This window comes from Vipera berus (assembly GCF_964194415.1).
Source record: "Vipera berus genome assembly, chromosome: 4".
Taxonomy (NCBI): Eukaryota; Metazoa; Chordata; class Lepidosauria; order Squamata; family Viperidae; genus Vipera; species Vipera berus.
The window spans coordinates 40060501-40083094 of record NC_138206.1 but is presented as its reverse complement, the minus strand read 5'-3'; the positions used below and the strand labels follow the sequence as shown (position 1 = coordinate 40083094).

General features: G+C 41.0%; 1 protein-coding gene across 1 annotated transcript in view; it reads right to left on the bottom strand.

The window, feature by feature from the left end:
* The window catches only part of CRYBG3 (crystallin beta-gamma domain containing 3), a 74079-nt gene that overhangs the window by 6461 nt on the left and 45024 nt on the right, over positions 1-22594 (bottom strand). The window contains exons 14-18 of the mRNA XM_081326349.1: positions 20391-20517; positions 19682-19714; positions 16452-16561; positions 11991-12117; positions 6518-6657 (exon numbers count right to left, since the gene is read on the bottom strand). Of these exons, the coding sequence (XP_081182475.1) occupies positions 6518-6657; positions 11991-12117; positions 16452-16561; positions 19682-19714; positions 20391-20517 (537 nt within the window). The remainder of the gene's footprint in view (positions 1-6517; positions 6658-11990; positions 12118-16451; positions 16562-19681; positions 19715-20390; positions 20518-22594) is intronic.

The window sequence follows — 22594 nt, the reverse complement described above, 5'->3', positions numbered from 1 at the left end:
AAGATGGGGCAAAATTCACTTGACAAATGTCTCGCTTAACAACAGAAATTTTGGGCTCAATTGTGTTTGCAAACTGAGGACTATTTGTAGTTCTTTATTTTACTACAGCTGTTTTTACAACTTTTCCCTACTTGTGTTGAGAGGAAAAAGTAGTGGCAAAGATACCATTTAACTCTGGAACTTTTCTTTCATATATAATTTCAAAGAAAATCATTTAGAAAATTCTAGACTCTAAATTTCTTAAATGTATCCAAGCACTGGCTATGGTCATGATTAGTTAAATATGAAGCCTCATGTTACAAAGGGCATATCAATAATTCACTTAACACTTTTAAATATTTTTAGGCAAACTGCTTGTATACAGATGTATGAGACCATACACTTAAAATCAGCATATCTGTATAATGTTGTACAGTCTCTTATGTGAGTTAAAAATACTCTATATGGTAATATTATAGCATAAAGGCAGAAAATCACTTTTTGTACTGTTTCTTTAATTCATAATATTTCTAACGCACAATAAGGATATTATGATAAATTACCGTATATACTTGAGTATAAGCCGAATTTTTCAGCCCACTTTTTGGGCTGAAAAATTCCACTTCGGCTTATACTCCAGTCAACAAAAAAACTTACCGAGGACTTGTGCGCGGCCGAGGCTTTGGTGCTTCCGGGATCGCCCGCACCTCTCCCAAGCCACCGCCGTCCGAGACCTGCCGAAGTTTGGGGAGGTTTGGGGAGGTGCGCGCGCACCTCCCCAAACTCCGCGCCTTGCCTGCCTGCTTCTTTCCGCAGCGGAAAGAAGCAGGCAGGCAGGGCGCGGAGGAACGGAGACTTGCCGACGTTTGGGGAGGTTTGGGCGCCTCCCCAAACCTCGGCAGGTCTCCGTTCCTCCGCGCAGACCTGCCGACGTTTGGGGAGGTTTGGGCGCCTCCCCAAACCTCGGCAGGTCTCCGTTCCTCCTGCCGACCTTTGGGGAGGTTTGGGCGCCTCCCCAAACCTCCCCAAACCTCGGCAGGTCTCCGTTCCTCCTGCCGACCTTTGGGGAGGTTTGGGCGCCTCCCCAAACCTCCCCAAACCTCGGCAGGTCTCCGTTCCTCCTGCCGACCTTTGGGGAGGTTTGGGCGCCTCCCCAAACGTCCCCAAACCTCGGCAGGTCTCCGTTCCTGTTTGGGGAGGTTTGGGCGCCTCCCCAAACCTCCCCAAACCTCGGCAGGTCTCCGTTCCTCCGCGCAGACCTGCCGACCTTTGGGGAGGTTTGGGCGCCTCCCCAAACCTCGGCAGGTCTCCGTTCCTGTTTGGGGAGGTTTGGGCGCCTCCCCAAACCTCCCCAAACCTCGGCAGGTCTCCGTTCCTCCGCGCAGACCTGCCGACCTTTGGGGAGGTTTGGGCGCCTCCCCAAACGTCCCCAAACCTCGGCAGGTCTCCGTTCCTGTTTGGGGAGGTTTGGGCGCCTCCCCAAACCTCCCCAAACCTCCGCAGGTCTCCGTTCCTCCGCGCAGACCTGCCGACCTTTGGGGAGGTTTGGGCGCCTCCCCAAACGTCCCCAAACCTCGGCAGGTCTCCGTTCCTGTTTGGGGAGGTTTGGGCGCCTCCCCAAACCTCCCCAAACCTCGGCAGGTCTCCGTTCCTCCGCGCAGACCTGCCGACGTTTGGGGAGGTTTGGGCGCCTCCCCAAACGTCCCCAAACCTCGGCAGGTCTCCGTTCCTGTTTGGGGAGGTTTGGGCGCCTCCCCAAACCTCCCCAAACCTCGGCAGGTCTCCGTTCCTCCGCGCAGACCTGCCGAGGTTTGGGGAGGTTTGGGGAGGCGCCCAAACCTCCCCAAACGTCGGCAGGTCTGCGCGGAGGAACGGAGACCTGCCGAGGTTTGGGGAGGTTTGGGGAGGCGCCCAAACCTCCCCAAACAGGAACGGAGACCTGCCGAGGTTTGGGGACGTTTGGGGAGGCGCCCAAACCTCCCCAAAGGTCGGCAGGTCTGCGCGGAGGAACGGAGACCTGCCGAGGTTTGGGGAGGTTTGGGGAGGCGCCCAAACCTCCCCAAACAGGAACGGAGACCTGCCGAGGTTTGGGGACGTTTGGGGAGGCGCCCAAACCTCCCCAAAGGTCGGCAGGAGGAACGGAGACCTGCCGAGGTTTGGGGAGGTTTGGGGAGGCGCCCAAACCTCCCCAAACAGGAACGGAGACCTGCCGAGGTTTGGGGACGTTTGGGGAGGCGCCCAAACCTCCCCAAAGGTCGGCAGGTCTGCGCGGAGGAACGGAGACCTGCCGAGGTTTGGGGACGTTTGGGGAGGCGCCCAAACCTCCCCAAAGGTCGGCAGGTCTGCGCGGAGGAACGGAGACCTGCCGAGGTTTGGGGAGGTTTGGGGAGGCGCCCAAACCTCCCCAAACAGGAACGGAGACCTGCCGAGGTTTGGGGACGTTTGGGGAGGCGCCCAAACCTCCCCAAAGGTCGGCAGGTCTGCGCGGAGGAACGGAGACCTGCCGAGGTTTGGGGACGTTTGGGGAGGCGCCCAAACCTCCCCAAAGGTCGGCAGGTCTGCGCGGAGGAACGGAGACCTGCCGAGGTTTGGGGAGGTTTGGGGAGGCGCCCAAACCTCCCCAAACAGGAACGGAGACCTGCCGAGGTTTGGGGACGTTTGGGGAGGCGCCCAAACCTCCCCAAAGGTCGGCAGGTCTGCGCGGAGGAACGGAGACCTGCCGAGGTTTGGGGAGGTTTGGGGAGGCGCCCAAACCTCCCCAAACAGGAACGGAGACCTGCCGAGGTTTGGGGAGGTTTGGGGAGGCGCCCAAACCTCCCCAAAGGTCGGCAGGTCTGCGCGGAGGAACGGAGACCTGCCGAGGTTTGGGGAGGTTTGGGGAGGCGCCCAAACCTCCCCAAACAGGAACGGAGACCTGCCGAGGTTTGGGGACGTTTGGGGAGGCGCCCAAACCTCCCCAAAGGTCGGCAGGTCTGCGCGGAGGAACGGAGACCTGCCGAGGTTTGGGGACGTTTGGGGAGGCGCCCAAACCTCCCCAAAGGTCGGCAGGTCTGCGCGGAGGAACGGAGACCTGCCGAGGTTTGGGGAGGTTTGGGGAGGCGCCCAAACCTCCCCAAACAGGAACGGAGACCTGCCGAGGTTTGGGGACGTTTGGGGAGGCGCCCAAACCTCCCCAAAGGTCGGCAGGTCTGCGCGGAGGAACGGAGACCTGCCGAGGTTTGGGGAGGTTTGGGGAGGCGCCCAAACCTCCCCAAACAGGAACGGAGACCTGCCGAGGTTTGGGGAGGTTTGGGGAGGCGCCCAAACCTCCCCAAACGTCGGCAGGTCTGCGCGGAGGAACGGAGACCTGCCGAGGTTTGGGGAGGTTTGGGGAGGCGCCCAAACCTCCCCAAACAGGAACGGAGACCTGCCGAGGTTTGGGGACGTTTGGGGAGGCGCCCAAACCTCCCCAAAGGTCGGCAGGTCTGCGCGGAGGAACGGAGACCTGCCGAGGTTTGGGGACGTTTGGGGAGGCGCCCAAACCTCCCCAAAGGTCGGCAGGTCTGCGCGGAGGAACGGAGACCTGCCGAGGTTTGGGGAGGTTTGGGGAGGCGCCCAAACCTCCCCAAACAGGAACGGAGACCTGCCGAGGTTTGGGGACGTTTGGGGAGGCGCCCAAACCTCCCCAAAGGTCGGCAGGTCTGCGCGGAGGAACGGAGACCTGCCGAGGTTTGGGGAGGTTTGGGGAGGCGCCCAAACCTCCCCAAACAGGAACGGAGACCTGCCGAGGTTTGGGGAGGTTTGGGGAGGCGCCCAAACGTCCCCAAAGGTCGGCAGGTCTGCGCGGAGGAACGGAGACCTGCCGAGGTTTGGGGAGGTTTGGGGAGGCGCCCAAACCTCCCCAAACAGGAACGGAGACCTGCCGAGGTTTGGGGACGTTTGGGGAGGCGCCCAAACCTCCCCAAAGGTCGGCAGGTCTGCGCGGAGGAACGGAGACCTGCCGAGGTTTGGGGACGTTTGGGGAGGCGCCCAAACCTCCCCAAAGGTCGGCAGGTCTGCGCGGAGGAACGGAGACCTGCCGAGGTTTGGGGAGGTTTGGGGAGGCGCCCAAACCTCCCCAAACAGGAACGGAGACCTGCCGAGGTTTGGGGACGTTTGGGGAGGCGCCCAAACCTCCCCAAAGGTCGGCAGGTCTGCGCGGAGGAACGGAGACCTGCCGAGGTTTGGGGAGGTTTGGGGAGGCGCCCAAACCTCCCCAAACAGGAACGGAGACCTGCCGAGGTTTGGGGAGGTTTGGGGAGGCGCCCAAACCTCCCCAAACGTCGGCAGGTCTGCGCGGAGGAACGGAGACCTGCCGAGGTTTGGGGAGGTTTGGGGAGGCGCCCAAACCTCCCCAAACAGGAACGGAGACCTGCCGAGGTTTGGGGACGTTTGGGGAGGCGCCCAAACCTCCCCAAAGGTCGGCAGGTCTGCGCGGAGGAACGGAGACCTGCTGAGGTTTGGGGACGTTTGGGGAGGCGCCCAAACCTCCCCAAACAGGAACGGAGACCTGCCGAGGTTTGGGGAGGTTTGGGGAGGCGCCCAAACCTCCCCAAAGGTCGGCAGGAGGAACGGAGACCTGCCGACGAGCCTTGGCCACACAGGGTATTCCTGTGTATTCAGGCTTGCAAAATGGCGGATCGAGCCTCTGCTGGCGGCAGAGGCTTGCAGAACGGCGGATCGGCTTATACTCGAGTCAATAACTTTTTCCAGTTTTTGGGGGTGAAATTGGGGGTCTCGGCTTATACTCGAGTCGGCTTATACTCAAGTATATACGGTATAAGTTCACAATTTATTTTACTGCTTCCTGTGAGGCTGCTAAAAGGCACCATAAATACTGCAGCAGTTGCAAATCAAGTTTTACTGTATTGCACATCATTAAGATTATCCTAAAATAAGATTGCATACTTCATGCTTTTCAGGTCAGAAGCTTTATTTAAAGCTGCAATTTAACTACACATTTTTGCTAATTCCGCCTTGCTTGAAAGATAAAACAATTCCACATTATTTTTCATTTTTAATATTTCTTAATGTATTATCATGAAACTATCATATCTAGTTACATATGTTTTACTGTGTGTCAATTCATTTTTTGGAAAATATAATAATATGAAGTTGTTTCTACTGGAAAGTTTATCACTTTAATCAAGTACTTTAAATAACACATTATTCCTGATTCAGAAAATAATTTATTTTTATGAATTCTGTTCATTCGTAATCATAGGACACAAATACCCAGAGCAATTTTGTGTTAAACTTTAAATTCCAAAAATAATGTCTAAATTTTTATTTTAATATGAACCAAACAGTTTTGATATTGATATTTTGCAAAATAAGATAACTTAGTTTTGAAACATTATTCTTGTTGCTTAGATCAATGGAAAAGAAACATAGAATGTATATCAAATATGAACATCTAGTGCAATGATGGGTCATATATTTTATGTAAATATCTTGAAAAGATAAATACAAAAATGTACCTCTAAACTGAGGTAAATTTTAGGTACCTCTAAAATTTAAATTGCCACTATAGAATAATTTTTTGAGTTCAAAATGGTCTACATAGGTATATTACATACATATTTGCCATATATAAAAACAATCCATATATTAATAAAATATTGTAGTATGTTGACAATTGTTTTGAAAAGATAAAATATACTGTAAATATAAAACCTGTATTTTGAAAAATAACAGGTAAGATGAAAATTAAGGACAGGAACAGAAGAAAATATTGACATGTACAAAAATAATGTGGTTTAGGGTCAGGAGAAATCTCACTGGTTGGAATGCTGAGGAGCTACTTATGTACTGATTGTAAGGGAATAAGACTGAAATACTACTACTATGAACAAGTAAAGCTGTTTGATGAAAAGCTTATGTAAAGCCAATCTAAACATTGCTTATTAATGTATAATTGATATACAAATTAATTTAGAAAGAAACAACATCATGATTTTCAGGAGGAATTTTATGATAAAATTTAAAGAACAGTAAAGGAGAATTGGGTTCATTCTCCAAATAAGGATTCACACATTTCCAACCAGCTCAGCTATCTCTACCTATGTACAAAGCTGATAATGTTAACCAAATAATAGGGATGTATAAATGCATTGATTTGGCAATATAACAATTGCCTGAAATATTTTGTCCCACCCTACTGGACAGAATCAGATTCCCAGGATTGTCATTGCCATTTTATGGGATCCAGGAAACTGCCTTATTCATGGCAGCTCCCGCCCTATGGAACACCCTTCTGCTTGAAGTTCAGCAGGCCTCTATCCTCCTAGCCTTACAAAAAGCACTTAAGACCTTGTTTTTCCTCTAAGTGTTGGGATGTTGTTTTAATATGTTATTTAAATTGTTGGTTGAGAGCCATCTAGATTGGATATAAGATGGAAAGCTATATAGATGTTTTAAATAAAAAATAAGTAAATATATTCACCTAAGTATGTGATTTTTCCATAGCGAGTAAAGAAATAAAACTCTCAGTACTTTATCTTATTATTATCATACTTACATGCCACTTTTTACCCATATTGACTGAGTAAGAAAGTGAAAATCTTTATTCAGAATTGAATTGGTAGCTTCTTGCAAGTGCAGCTCTTTGCCTTCACAATTCTCCAGTGCAAAAAGGCTGATCAATGGCTCAGCAAAAACCTGGAAGAAAGAAAAAGATTAGTTATATTTAGATTTTCTTTGGCTCTTCATCTGTGATGAAACTTTTCCTTGATTTGGAGATGCTTATTTAGAAAATAACTTTGGCTTCATTATATTTCTGAAATTTTAATCAATAAACCAAAATTAGCATCAATCATGGTAACCGAAATCAGTACTTATCTACTTGCCTATTTAATATTATTTATTGAGTTCCCTAATCAACTACGTCTAGGCAATTTACTGTAAGTGATAAACAGATACAGATAAACAGTGATTATAGTTGCTGATCTTGAAATCTTACAAAATGAACTTTCATACATCTATCTCTATAGTGTCTTTAAAATAATACAAGGATGGGACAAAGACCCTAATCTTCTGAAGTAATTCAGAACATACAAGTCCTAATTAGTTACATTGTTTAGTACAAGGAAATTGAATTTTTAAAAAAACAATGCCCCAAGGAATATAATAGTCAAATGTTGAATTTCAACTGTTAAAAACAGCTATGAAGGCAGAGAGTTGTGGGAACTAGCATCCAAGTAGATATGGAGCCAAAACATCTTCATACCAACAGTCGATAAGCCAAACCAATTAAAAGTTGGCTGTAATCACAGAAATAATTAAGTAATGTGAATTCCTTGTAAGAGGTCAAGCGATAGTCATCCCTATTAAATACCTTGACTGAACGAATTGTGTTTACAAATGAACTCCAATTAAGTAAATTCAAATAAGTATACAGACTGAAATATTATATTTTGTTTACCTTTTAAATTTTGTACAAAGACACAGGCAAAAGAACCAATTTGCCAACTCCTTAAACAAATAAGGGTAATATTTTATATCTACATTGACCCAGATTTGGTATAATTGTGCACAAAAGTATAATTGTGCACAAAAGTTTTGCATTATTGCTTTGAGTGTTTAACATCTAACATTACCTCCCTCCCACCTGAGGAAAAACAACAACCAAGAACACCATTCTGATAGACTAGTTTTGGAAGTATAATATGGAAAAATGCATCCTTTACCCAAGGGACTTTATTTTCCATTACAACCTCCCCTAACCCTTTGCCAATTTCTTCGCAGTTTTCAGATGTTCTAATACATTTTCAAGAAGAAATATGAATTTACGCCAATTGCAATAGCAAAATAAATAGAAGGCCCAGAAAAAAAATGCTTTCTTTTAGAGAAAACAGAAACTATCGTGCTCTATGGGCACAGGCATGATTACAGATAGTTCTTTTTTGACAACTGTTTTGTACAACAACTGTTGGTAGTTATGGTAAAAAGTCACTTTGCAACCAGTCCTCAGATTTATGACCTTTACAAGTCTGTAAAACAAAGGAAAACTGAAGTAAGTTCATTAGTACAGCTGGGGTTTCATTCAGCAACTGCTCTGCCTAAGGACCAAGCAACGGGTCCCAATTGCAGTTGCTAAATGAGCACAACCTGTAAAAAACCTAATTTTTCAAAGTGATCATTATTATCCCCTTTTATCTATGCTCTCCAAAGTAGATGCCCTATACACGAGATGAGATAAGGCAAATTAACTTATTAATTTGTGAAAGTTAAAAAAAATTTCAAAATATTTTAAAATACAATAGACAATATTAATGTAGTACAATGGTGAAAACCAAGGAAACCATTTTCACACTTTTTCTTAAAGCAGTTAAGCACAATTGTAATTATCTGCTAACACAGCAGAAAAGTTAACTTGTCCTGTTCAGCAAGATTTCAGCTATCCCTTATTTTGAAAGTATGACATTGTTTTACTCAGATATTACATATTGTCCATTACTATGAGTAAGTCTATAATCCCTTATCCATTTTGTAACCATTGAATGTTGAACATAATTTTGTAACTCCATGCAGCTATTAGTTGTTCTTATTGTTGCAAACAAATGCTAGAGATTTTCAAACAAACTATCAGAAAGTCAGAAGAAGCTTGAAAGATTTTAAAAGAATACTTCTTAGATTCTTCTTCATAAAAATAGATCTTACACGGTGAAAATAACTTATTTTTATCTTCTAGAATTATTTATCTGGGCTGCTGTTTTCTACTTGTGTAACAGATTTTGCAAATCTGTTATGCAAACATCAGACAACCCCAAGAAAATGTTCTCTGTCTCTGTTGCAATCTAGATTTTTCAACCTCAGGTTGGGTACTTTATATTGGAACAATTTCTGCTTTGTGAGACATAATATAAAAACAACTTGAAAATGGAACAGGTATGCTATACATAGGATCATAAGAAAGAATAATTCAGAAAGCTATGTAACTACCCTTTCCTTCATCTATTGTAGAGGGACAAGTAAATGGCCTTGAGGGACAGGAGAAAAAGGTGCTACCAAGACAATGGTGAAATAAAAAAGGACTGAGTGTGGGGTAAGAAAGTAACATGAGTAAATATCTCAAACAAGACCCTCCCTAGTTCTCACGAAAATAGAGAGGGAGGTGAAAAGCACATTCAGGTTTGCAAGATTCTATTATTAAAGCTTTAAAATAAAAATAGCACTGACCTATATGACATTGAATTCCTAGTCTGATCTACCTTGAAGGGTTAATATCCACATTATTCCTTTCTTCTTGAATGGGCACGAATCTGAGGCGACTTCAATGGTTGTATAGTTTTCCCTAGCAGCATCCACTATCCTTATTTATCTATACTTTATTTATCTACACTTTAGAAAGAGTCTAAAAATACGACACTCACCCCTTGCTATTCATGTTGGAAAAATTAAAGCATTTGAATCAAGGGAACTAGTATTTTAATCTTGAACACTACCACAGCTGTGCACTCTAAAGAGATATCTAGGGGGGAGATGACTTAAATTTTGCTTGGAACTCTCTGTGCTGGATGGTAAAATGAAACTAAAAAGTGAACCATGGCAGCTCAACGCTGGGAACATTACAAAGTTAAAGAGGCAAAATAGCTTACAAAGTTAAAGAGGCAAAAACATCTTGTGACACAAGTTTGGGGTGACTAATAATAAAAACACAAAGATAAATATCACACAAGAAACAAGAATAACAATGCCCAATCCAACAACTACACTTATCCAGCTGTACAATCCTCCAGGCCCAAATCTTACTTTACCAGTGCTTTGAGGAAAAGTCAGCTCTTGAAGACTCTCTGGAAGGTTAAGACAGAGGAGGCCTGTCAGATCTCAAAGAGAATGGTTTTTCACAGGGCAGGGGCTGCTACGGAAAAGGTATATCAGCCTGTCTAAGCCCAGAGAGAGAAGGGACATGGAGTGTGCCCATTCTGCCCAATGTAGAAAATAAGCAAATGCCGTCAGGGAAAGGCAGTCCTGGAGATAACTTTGCCTACTTCCTTAGAAATAGTGTTGAGTGAAAACAGGACAAATCTGATTAAGATCCTGTAAGAATGCTTTTATTTGACACCTAAAAGTACAAAAAAGCTGCACAGTTTAGTTTAAATCCTTCCCCTACATCTCTATGCAATGGCACATAATATCTGAAAAATACGTAGCGTGGCTGTATAGTGCACTTCTCAGTCCATTGCTTTGTTACAGCTTGCCCTGCCTGACACTGCAGAGAAGCCCAATAGGACAGGGTAGGGCAATAGGAAGCAAGATTCAATCGTAATTTTAAAATATTTTAAAATATTTTAAATATCAGCTCATGATGTGTTCCACAGGTACCTTAAAAATGAAGAAATTCCTTTTCAAAAGAACATAAGAGACTATAAGAGAATGCAAAAGGAAAAAAAACAAGCATGGGATCAAATCTATCTTCCCCAAAACCTACAATAGTATCTGCCTCTTAAGAGAGTAATTTTGGAAGATGGAAATTATTATAAAGTCTCCTGATAGAATGTTAAAAGAATAAAATTTCTAAGTAAATTAAATTTTATTGAGCTAAATGTTTCAGAACATTTTAAATTATTCTTGATTACTAGTTATCCTCACTTTAAAACAGGGAATTACCCCAAATTTATATACCTAAACTGCCTAGTTTAGCTTAATTTATGAATCTGTCCATATTTATTTTATTTATTTATTTATTATATTTTTATACCGCCCTTCTCCCGAAGGACTCAGGGCGGTGTACAGGGCAATAAATACAAAAACAGGATACAAAAGTTAAAAACGATTAAATAAATGCCCAAGGTTAAAACAATAATTAAGACGTATTAAAACCCCAACCCTAACCCATCAGACCAGGTCAGATTGCTCAAATAGATACGTTTTTAGATCGCGCCGGAAGGAGCGAAGGTCGGGGGCCATCCGGAGCTCAACCGGCAAGCGGTTCCATAGGTCTGGCGCACCCACAGAGAACGCCCTCCCCCTGGGGGCCACCAATCGACATTCTTTGATTGGAGGCACCCTGAGGAGGCCCTCTGTGGGAGCGCACTGGACGGAGGGAAGTTGACGCCGGCCGCAGGTGTTGCCGTAGGTAATCCGGACCCATGCCATGTAGGGCTTTGTAAGTCATTACTAACACCTTGAATCTCACCCGGAGGACAACCGGCAGCCAATGCAGCTCGCGGAGCAAAGGTGTAACATGGGAGTATCGGGAAACCCCCAGCACAACTCGCGCGGCTGCATTCTGCACCAGTTGGAGCCCCCGAGTGGACTTCAAGGGCAGCCCCATGTAGAGAGCATTACAGTAGTCTAGACGAGAAGTCACGAGCGCATGAGTGACTGTACGCAAGGCATCCCGGTCTAGATAGGGTCGCAACTGGCGCACCAGGCGAACCTGGGCAAAGGCCCCCCTAGTCACAGCTCCAATATGCTCTTCTAAAGAGAGCTGTGAATCTAGAAGGACTCCCAAGTTGCGCGCCCTATCTACGGGGGGTAATAGCTCACCCCCCATGGCCAGAGATGGAATAATCGGAATTTCCCGGGATGCCGGCACGAACAGCCACTCAGTCTTGTCAGGGTTGAGTCGAAGCCTGTTCCTCCCCATCCAGACCCGGACCGCCTCCAGGCAGCGGGACATCACGTCGAGGGCATCACTGGGGTGGTTTTACAGTAAGTAAACTATCCATATAAGAAACATGAGTCAGGTAGTTCCTTTATAATTTTACCACAGTTTATGTGACCCTATATATGGATAGTATTTCAGTATAAGATCTCTGTCAAGTTGTGTAAATCCTTTACTGGACTGCTTTTCATTTAATAAAAAGTTTCTTTATATGGATAAATGTGGCTTCTTACTAATATTTGTTAGAGGTGTATGGCTCAACTCTTGTAAAATTAAAAATATATAAATCAGAACCACAGTTGCTTGGTTATATTCTTTTGAGGGCACCACATTTTGGACTGTATAAAGCTTTTCTGAATATGGCTAGCTGGTAAGTTCTTACATGGTCAACAGGCTTAAGGGATTGGACTTTAGTTGCTGAACAGCCACAGGAAGCAAGGTCAGGATAGAGATCTTCTTCTAGCACACACTGTTCAAGAGCAGTTTTTCCCTGATAATAAAGCAACCAACTGAAAGACAAGAAAAAAAAATCCACATGAAGTTGTATTGGTTTTTACCAAATAAAATAGCATAGCGTAGAAATGTAGATTTATTATTATGAATTACAACTACACGTTGATGGATTGATGTGTAGAAACAAAAAATAAATATGGTAATGGATAGCATTCATCTCCAAAAGCCCTTGGTGAACTTCTCAAATGGCCTTGTTCCTAGAATTCCCTATTTCTGGTATTACTTCCATTCAGGAGATGGAACAGAGAAAACTGCAGCAGTTGTGAAAGTACTATTTTAATCGTCATCGTATCTCTAGCACTGACAGAAACTTGCAATTCAATATTATGTATTTCAGTGACACTGACAGGGTTGTTAACGATTGCATTGTTATCTGCAGAATCTCAAATAGGCTGTTTGAAAACAAAAAAATTGGCAGACTGCCCTTAGATCTGAACTTTTAAATTAGCAAAAAGCAGTGAACTGGAGTCCCTATAATTGCTGTTATTCAAATGCAATTAACAGACTACTTATAGTTTTAAAGGGTTTGCTATTATTAATTAAATTAAAATCATTCAATAATGATCTTCAGACTAAAAAAGTCAGATTTCAGTTTTCTGGAGCCTAACATGCAACACATACCAAGCAATTTTACAAATTAATTCAACTGATTAATTAATCTAGCAGGATCTTCTCTATCAAATGTGTCAATATTCTTTTACAGCATCTGGAAAGTGAAAAATATAGCAGTTGCAGCAGCCCTAGCGACTGTAATACCAAATAGACTAGGGAAGCTGTTGGCTAGCCACAATTTCTGAAGTTTCCATAGATTTCTTGCTGACCACAAAAAAGCATTAATTTTAGTCCTTTTTAGGCAGATGGTCACAATACATTGAACACATGTAACTTCAGAAGAAATAATCATTTAGCCTCAAATGTCTAAATGCACATATACATACTTGTGCCGCTCTTTCCTTAGAAGCAAGAAAACTTGCATTCTCTCCTTAGAAGCAAGAAAACTTGCATTTTAAACAAGACAGATAAATCATGTAGGGCATGACTTTTGGAAATGCTTATAATCCTTCCCAGCAATGGCAAAAAGAAGCACCTGAATATTATTCTATTTAACAAAATAATATCTTGCAGCTATCTATATGTGTACACTGGGAGTAGAAGGCTGCATACACTTTATTCTAGGCCATGTAGGCATAGAATAGAGCTTGTTCCAAAATTCTGACCAACTGCCTCTCCATAGAGATGTTTGAAGAATTTGTTATGAATCTTTACCTCTGCAATCCTTGATTTTATCTGGCCTCTTTTTTACCTTGACTTTTTGTTTGCCTCACAGGTACCAAATCTGGCCTTATTCAGTTTTCAGGGAATTACTGTGCTGATGGCCATGTAATAAATCCTTGTATAACTCTTTACACAATATCATTCTAAAAGTATATTGAGTTATAAAGCATGAAAAGAAACCAAAAATAAAAAAGCCTGCTCTGCTGTCTCATAGTGGCTGTTTGCCAGTGGGATGGTGGTGCTGGTGGTGGTGGTCGGGGAGGGGGGGAGGGGGGGAGTTGTCCCTGGAATGTATGAGCGAAGAATGCTAGGAGTATATGCCAAGAGTATATACTCCCAGCAACTTTAACGCATTAAAGTTATTCCGGCTGCCTAGTTAAGGCAAGCAGCCACCTATTTTGGGCAGCAGCAATACAGGAAGATGCTAGGGACAGAGGATCACTTTAGGGACGGTGGAAAAGGCATAATTTCTTATTACATGCAGAAGACAATAATATACAACTTTTGTATTTTACCACAAAATCCTCCTGGATAGAAAATATAAAATGGTTGATGACATAGTGCTGCATTATATGCCCCTCAAGTTGGGTGGCCCTCAACATCTCACTGAGGAAGAGTATAAATGATGTTTATGATGTGGCTAGATTAAAGCCCTCATGATATCCAGTTGCTGATGCTGACATACAGGAAATGAAAATCTAAAGAGCAAAGATAGAACTACACTACTAGGAACATGGAACTTAAGAAGCTCAACACAGTGAAAGATGAAATAAAATATTACAAATCTTAGGAAACAAACAACTTGAACTGGAAGAATTGGAAACTTTCAGTCAGAAGATCACTTTGTTTACTGCTTATATCACAAAACAGAATGGTGTGGCTTTCAAAGTCAGGAATGATTATAGCAATACTTGGCTACAACTCACTCTATGACTAAATATCAATTAGATTTTGCAGGCAATCCTTTAATACTATGGTTATTCAAATTTATGATTCAACCACTGATAGAAAAAAAAGACTGATAAGTTTTATCAAGTTAACTGATAGAATGTACAAGCAAAATGTGCTGTTCATGGCTGAAGGGTAGAATGCCAAAGTTGGAAACATTAAGAAGGAAAAAGTAGTTAAACTATATGCCTAGCAAACAGAAATAAAGCAGAACAGCTTAGAAGTTTCCAACAAATCAATTATTTCTTCATTGCTAACGTAATCTTCATCCAACCAAAATACTGTAAAACCTATAAAACTGCCTATATTATGGTCACCACTAGATGGAATACACAGTAACTATATTATTGGCACATAATTGGTTCAAAGAAGTTTCAATATTTGATTTTGAAAACAGCAAAGGTGAAAGGAATATACTGAAATTGTGTATGGCAGATATGTCAACATCTGAGGTACTTTTGAAGACATTTTTTTGGTTATGTCTAATACTAATACTCCTTAGGGAGAAGGGCGGCATATAAATTTAATAAATCCTAAATCCTAAAAAATGAAATTAACTTGCCACTCTGGTTTTCACCAGGTCAGATGTTGCAGAAATCACTGGAATATTTATAAAAATATGGTAAGCAACAAAAGAAGAATTTGCACTAGGCCAACAAATCTGGAAAATGATAGTGTCCAACCGATTTCAGGAAATCAGTCTACATACTAATACTATAAAAAGAAGGTTTAACAGTTTGTACAAATTATTGTACAGTATCTTTTATTTCACATGCTAGTAAAATAGAGGATAATCATCTTACACAGCTTACAGCACTATATGGAAAGAGATTTAGATGTTTATGCTGGTTGTAGAAAAGACTGAGAAACATTATTGCTGATTCAGCTGGATAACTGAAGAAACCAAAGAACAGCAAAAATAATATATGCTTCATTGATTCAAAAAAAAAAAAACAACCTTTCAAGGTGTGTAATGCACTTGGGCAAATGACAATTCCAGAATAACTCACTCTTATCATGTGTAATCCCTAACAGGATAGGAAGCCACAATCTGGATGGAACATGATGAAAGACTTATTTCAGATCAGCAAGGCAATAAATACACTGTTTCCTTACTTATTCAACCTATATGCTGAATCTATATTGAGGGCGGCTGGAGTGAAAGAAGATGAATGTGTTTTTAAATTGGAGGAAGAAACATCAGCTTTGTTGAAGACATTCTGAAAATGCAAATTATCTGCAAGGTTTAGCATATAAAGAAGCACAATGAAAAAATGATTAAATATAAGGAAAAGGGAGCTAATGACAACTGATACAACTAACAGCTTTAGAAATGACGATGAAAATATCAAAAATATCATTTAGGTTTTAGATCAGAATTGTCTCAGTAATGATTTTTCTTCTGACAGTCTATGGAAGTTAAAGTTGGACTTTGAAGAAACAAGACAGAAAGCCTACTGACATTTCTGAACTTTTGTGTTGAAGATTCCTGAGAATACTATATGGATAGCTAAGAAAACAAAAGGCACAAGTGACCAGGCTTAATTTTAGAGACCTTATGTAAAAACCCATCTTCCTTGTTAAGTCCATAATGTTGAGAAAGATAAAAGAGAGAAGCAGCAAAATGGATGGATTCAGTTACAATAGCGAAGAATACAGTATATTGACACAAGGTCCCTTCCAACTTTATTATTATTATTATTATTATTATTATTATTATTATTATTATTATTATTATTATTATTATTATTATACATAATCAACTATATAATCTAGTGTTTGGGTGGAAGGCACTAATAGTGACAACACTGAATTCTGTTATGCCTAACAATTTGTCTGACCACATTATGTGTTACATCAGGCCTCATTATGATGTATAAGGCTCAGGGTTTGTAGTCATATATAAGAGCACTACACAATCTGCTTCTTAAATATGGTACAAATTTGACTGCATGTAAGAACAACTACATATAAGACACTTATCGGTTCTCTCTATTGTAAGAGAGAAATACTTCAAACAGTATAAAAATGCATAAGAACTAAATCACAGAAACAGATTGAAATAGTTTTCCAAAATGCTTTAAAAAGTATGCATAAATCCGCTCACCATCCCCGTAAAACCTTAAATGAGAGTGGCATGAATGATGTAAAATCAGCAGCTTCTTTTGTAAAATCAATACATGATCCCTGGAAGTGTATATTATCAAAAGCTTTGATCTGCAAAGAAGCAAAACACTGGAATAAAAAATGTATAAGAATCAGCTAGAAAACAAACTATATAATGGAAGAGCTTTTGTCAGGTACTTCTCAATCAAACTAAAGTATAAAACATTTTTTTGTGTAAACTGCTAAATTTCTGGATTGTGGCAGGATAGAAATATGGTTAATAAATAATAAATTGTTCATATAGGGTTCTGCCAAAAAGGTTCTTACAAGGACACACACATTGATGTAATAGCCTGCATGTTACTATTTAATTACTAAGATGCAGAAATCATTGCTAGCTAAGGTTAAGATATTCCACATATAACACAAAACATATTATTGCTTTTCAGGAAATTATTTGTCAGCAACATAAAGATCTACCCTAGAAACTGATAGAATGTGCAAGACTTTCATTACTAGTAAATTTAGCAGCAACTACAGAGGAAGGCATGGGTGGCAGGGGTGGGGTGTAAAATGATCTGGTGTAAAGTTTGCACGCACATGCAACTGAGATGTGGCTTGTAGCAGAACGCGACAATGCTGCTTTTGTCATTCTGATGAAACAGTAACTGCTATGATTAAAAAACAGTAGTTCTAATGAAGTTGGTAATACATTACTTCTGGATATTTGACAGATGAAAATTCTCATCTTGATCCATAGTAGCAAGAATATCAATCAAACAAGTATTTTTCAACTATCTCATCCTCTCACAAATTTAGAAGGTAGTGGAATTTATTCTAAATTCCTATCCAGAAAAGACAATTCCTACATAAAAGAAACTAAAAAAATTCAAGGATGGTTTCTTTTCAAAATTCTTAAGAATGCATCCATGGACTTTGAAACTGCCTAATAACCTTGAAAATTTTAAATGTCCTTCCACCCAGTGGGGAAGAAACTCTATAATGGAAAAGAGAAAATTATTAATAAAACAATATTTTAAAAAGTTGTTTTTAGAGAGGAAACCTCCAAAATTATAATAAACAAAATTTTAATATTTGAAATATTTTGCATGTGAAATTGATTAGACATGTTCAATCTATTCTAATCAAACATCCTGAGTTTGAAGAAGTTCCATTTTGAGTTTGAAACCCTTCTGTATGGTTAAAATTGCAATTTGCTATTTGTTCAAACTGTTTTGAACTTGAAACAGTTTGTTTGAAACTTGAAACATTTCGGCACTGAATTTTTTGCATACTACTTTCCAATATTAATAACTTGTGGTTAGGAAAAAATAACAGCAGAATATAGCAACATGTTGTACCACAAAAGTATGACAAATATGTTAGATATGCCAAGATTCTACGTTTCAGGTATATAATGAAACTCAGATGCTACAATTTTCAAATGGCTTTAAATCATAGTCTTGGCTTGATAGGGCCTAGAGATAAACCTACATAAATTCATTTAGCAAAAAGGTTATAGCTGTCCAGTTTATGTTCTACAATCCAGCAGTAAATTGCTTCAGGAATGGTAGTAACAAATTGTTCTAAGACTATATATTCAAATGCATCTTGAAAAGTCTGTATTTCCAGAGACAGCAAGCTGTCTAGTACAGTTCAAGATGACCTTCCTCTAATTTGAACCTATATTATCCTTGGAAACAGTTGTTGATAGGCTCCAGCGTGGAGGTTCAATGGTTGTTGTATTGCAGCCCATATTAATTTATGGTCAGCATTCATCTAGGGTAGAACACTGCTAAGAACCTACAAGGCCTTCCCAGTCAGGTATGGAGGCAACCAAATCACACATTCTTCTGGGCACCTATATCCTCATTCTGCCAGTTTTATTTTTAATGTGAGGCTGTGAAAAAAGAAAGTTCTGTATTGCAGAGCTCCAAAATAGCTAACATATATTTGTGGAGATTCTCAGTCATCCAAGTCATAGTTTTCTCCAAAGGAAACTAGACTTTTTTTCCTTGAAGAAGAAGAAGAAAACATTTGGCTTTTCATCCAAGAAGCTTCATCAGTTCTGATGGAGGGGGATGGAAGGATAGGCACTGACAGTTGAGACCAGATGTTGGGAAGATGGAAGGATAGCTTCTGACAGGATGGTGGTAGCGGGGGAGGGGGGGAAATGGAAGGATTATATTTCTTTGCATTCATCTGGTTGTTAGCAATCTCTTGAGAGCTGTTGAGGCAACTTGGGGGTTTATTGGTGCCCTCAGGTTCCAATTGGTTATGGAATCCTCTTGGAACTTCTGCAAAGGCTGCGTTGTAAACTAGAGATAGGTGGTGCCTTATTTCTCCCCCTTTGTTGAGGAAGGGGTGTTCATTTCTAACATACTGTAGATGGACTCTTTTACCCCTCTTTCAAATCAATAGTCCTCATTTTGGATAGAGTCCACATTTTGGCTACACAAGGTCCACATTTTGGATAGAGAGGACCATGTTTGTACCCCATGGGCACAGATAACCTCAACAGCTCTCAGAGAAACGACTACAAATATATAATATATATAATATAATATATATAATCCTTCCATCCTCCCCTACCATTCGATCAAAACCTATTCTTCCATCTCCCCACTATCCAGTCTCAGCTGTCAGTACCTATCCCTCCATCTCCCTGCCATGAGAATTGATGAAGCTTCTTGGATGAGAAGCGAAACATTTTCTTCTTCCTCAAGGAAAATACAGTCCAGTTGCCTTTTGAGGAAAAAAGCATGTTTCTGATAAGCTGATACATGCTATTGAAGCCTTTGCTCCTAATATGTGCTCATCTTTCTTTCTGATGCCTTGCATGTTTGTTTCCACCAGCATTGTTCTTCATCATCCTGAGCTTCTTCTTGTTATGCTGTGGCTTACAGAATGTACACAATGAAACTTAGTTCATTCTTCTCAGCAGTCCAAATGAAGAATTTTGAAAATAACATTCAAAATACAACATTTAACCAAAGAAGTAAACTAAATAAATAGAAAGTGTTTGAGGCTCATTCTCCTGCTCTTGTACAAACAGTCTAAGTAAGTCTTTCAGCCTCGGCTGTCAGCCTATAAGTAATTCCTTACTTGACTGGTCTCTATTCCTTTCCTTACCTTCAGGGTTTTCAGCATACTGATCCTGCTGCAGCTTATACTCACGGGTAGCTGTTTTCCCGTCACCAAAATGAATAATATCTTATTACAAGAACTTACCCAGTGTATGGGTTGATGATCTCCTAATGGTTCCTGTAAAAAGAATATATATGTGTGTGTATATATATCATAAACACAGAAATATGTTATTAAAGAAAAATCCAAAACACAGAGAGAGAATAATTCAAGAACATCTAGTTTGAAGGTTTTCCTGGTGAGCTAAGCTTTGTGGAAGTTCTCTAAGTACTGAGGAATAACTGAAGTTGATTCATAGATTTTTAAAAATGACCTGGAAGCTCTTTGATAATAATACAGCTATTATGCCTAGGATAAATGACAAATTGATTATGCCTTTTATAAGTTGAATAATTGACTGTACTTCAATTTCCTATTCAAATAGCTTTCTTTTAACAAAATATATACATACATCCTTGGTTATAATTGTATGTTGTGTTCTATTTCAAATAACACTTTTTGTATGAAATTTGTAACAGCACTGTTTTTTCTTTTTCTTCTCTGAAATGTTTTCATAGTACTAATTAATTGTGTGTATTTATTTTGATGATGCTAGGAAGCAATAATAAAAATCCTAACAGATTTATAGAATATATTGTAAATGTATTTAAAAGAATAGGAAACCATAATTTCCACGCATGATTCAAACAGTTTATATAAGATTGTTTTACCACTTTGGGCACTGATTGATAAAATATTTATTTTATGTATTTATAAATATTACTAAAATAACTTCGTTTATCGCACAGCTTACCAATTTAATGGGGCGAATTGACATAATAGTTTCACTGGTGCCACCCCAGTCCAAAAAACACTTATATTTTCCTTTCTCCAATATATATTGTTCTCCACAGAAATACTTCTGTTGATAAGCAACCCACCTAGATATAACATACAACAGATATTTTTAAGACAAATCAAATATATATAAATAATCCATAAAACACCATAAAAGAACCATGAATTTTTCATCTGTTCAACTTTCATGGTTTTTTAAAAAAAGGTATTAGGTAGAATGGAATGGAATGGATTAGGATAGGATAGGATAGGATAGGATAGGATAGGATAGGATAGGATAGAACAGAATCTGGAAGGACCTTGGAGGTCTTCTAGTCCAGTCCTCCTTATGCATCTCCTTTGACCAGGTTGCTCTAAAAGTTTCTTGCTATACTCTTACTTCATCTTGAAAAAGGAATGGCTGAGACATCCCAATTCTGGTTCCCTAGGTATAATGTAATGTGAATTCCCAGAGCTTTAGGCTGGAAAATGGGAAATGTAAGCCAGAAATGGCAATAGCAAATAAACTGCTTAGTGTAGTGTTGCCAAGAAAACAATATAATGTCCATGTAGTTACCAATAGCCAAGCTACACTTGAGAAGCAATTACTGAAATATAACATATACCATATATGGTGTTCCTATGATATATAAAGTGTTTCCAGATTCAATGAAGTTATAAGCATAAAAAGTTAAAAGAAAACCAGGAACTCGTATCAAACTATAATACTGAATTCTTAGTTTCCAAGTGTTACATTTCAGAATAATGGGTTAATTGTTTGACAAACATTTCAGTGTCATTTATGAAGTATGTAATATTTTATATCATGGCTGAATGTTTTACTAAATCTAAGCTGTTTTTCTGATAAAAAGGGAGAAAAAATATTCTGTTCTTTATAAGTTTAAGACTACACCATGTACTCAAGTTCATCTTCTTAATATTAGAATCTATATATTAGCACATTAGAATCTATATATGCTATGCGTATGCATGTGTATGTGATTTATGTTTTTATTACTTGATTGTTCTGTGACCCTAGCTAAGCCCAGTCAGTCTTGTCTAAGTTAAGCAGGGATGGACCTGTGCAATACCTGTATGGGTGGCATCCCCCACCCAACATCCTAAGTAATTAATTTAGATTAGAATGGGAAGTTGAAAGTTAGAATGGGGAGTTGAAAAATATTCCTGCAGAGGATTGTGGCAAACCACTGCATAGTTGTATCTACAGGTAATCCCCAAGTTACCAGTGTTCACTTAATGTTTGTTCCAAGTTACGGGATAAGCGCCCCCTAGTGCTTACGAGAAAGTCCCAAAATTTCGAATATTGCAGCACCATGGCAGTTGTTCGCCCTTACAAGTGACCACAGAGGCTCTGCAACATTCACCCTGGTTATTCCTTCCTCCCCACCCCTGGCCCGGGTCTCCCTAGATACTAGGCCTTCAATACTCACCCTGCGAAGATAGAGATCCTTTGCTTTCTTGGCTGCTCCAGGCCTTTGGTGTACTTGCAGAGAATGGAGGCCTAAAGTAACATGCAAGATCAGTGGGGCGAGATCTCATGCTACTGATCTTTTGTGATCTCATGGTACTTTAGGGGATGCTTCCATGTGACTCCAGAGGCTGGATTGAGGTGGTGGAGGCCTTTTCCAGGCCGCTGCTGGCCAGATCTGAGGACAGGGGATGTTTCTGCGGCCCTCCAGCGGCCCAATCTGGGCGCTGGAAGCTTTCTCCGGGCTGCTGCTGCCCAGATCTAAGGCAAGGGAACACTTCCACGGTCCTCTGGTGCCTGGAGAAGGCCTCCAGCGCCCAGATTGGAGCACCAGAGGGACATGGAACTGTCCCCTGGACTCAGATCCGGGCGGCAGCAGGCACCATGGCAGAGAGGAGACAGATCTTTTCAAGGTGAGTTTGGCGCAGCAGGAAGAGAGGGGGAAGCATGAGGTATCTTACTGGGTTGGGGAGGCCTTGGGGGCCTGTTCCATCACTAGGCCCTCCATGGCCTTCCCCACTCTGAAATACCTCATGTTCAGTTAACGAGCCACATGCGTCTTAATGAGCAAGGCAGTGATCTCATTCGAGGTATGAGATTCACTCCCACAAGTTTTCGAGTTACAAGTGGAATGGGCAGGCTCCATTACATTCCTAACTTGAGGACTACCTGTATATGGTCATTAGAAGTCA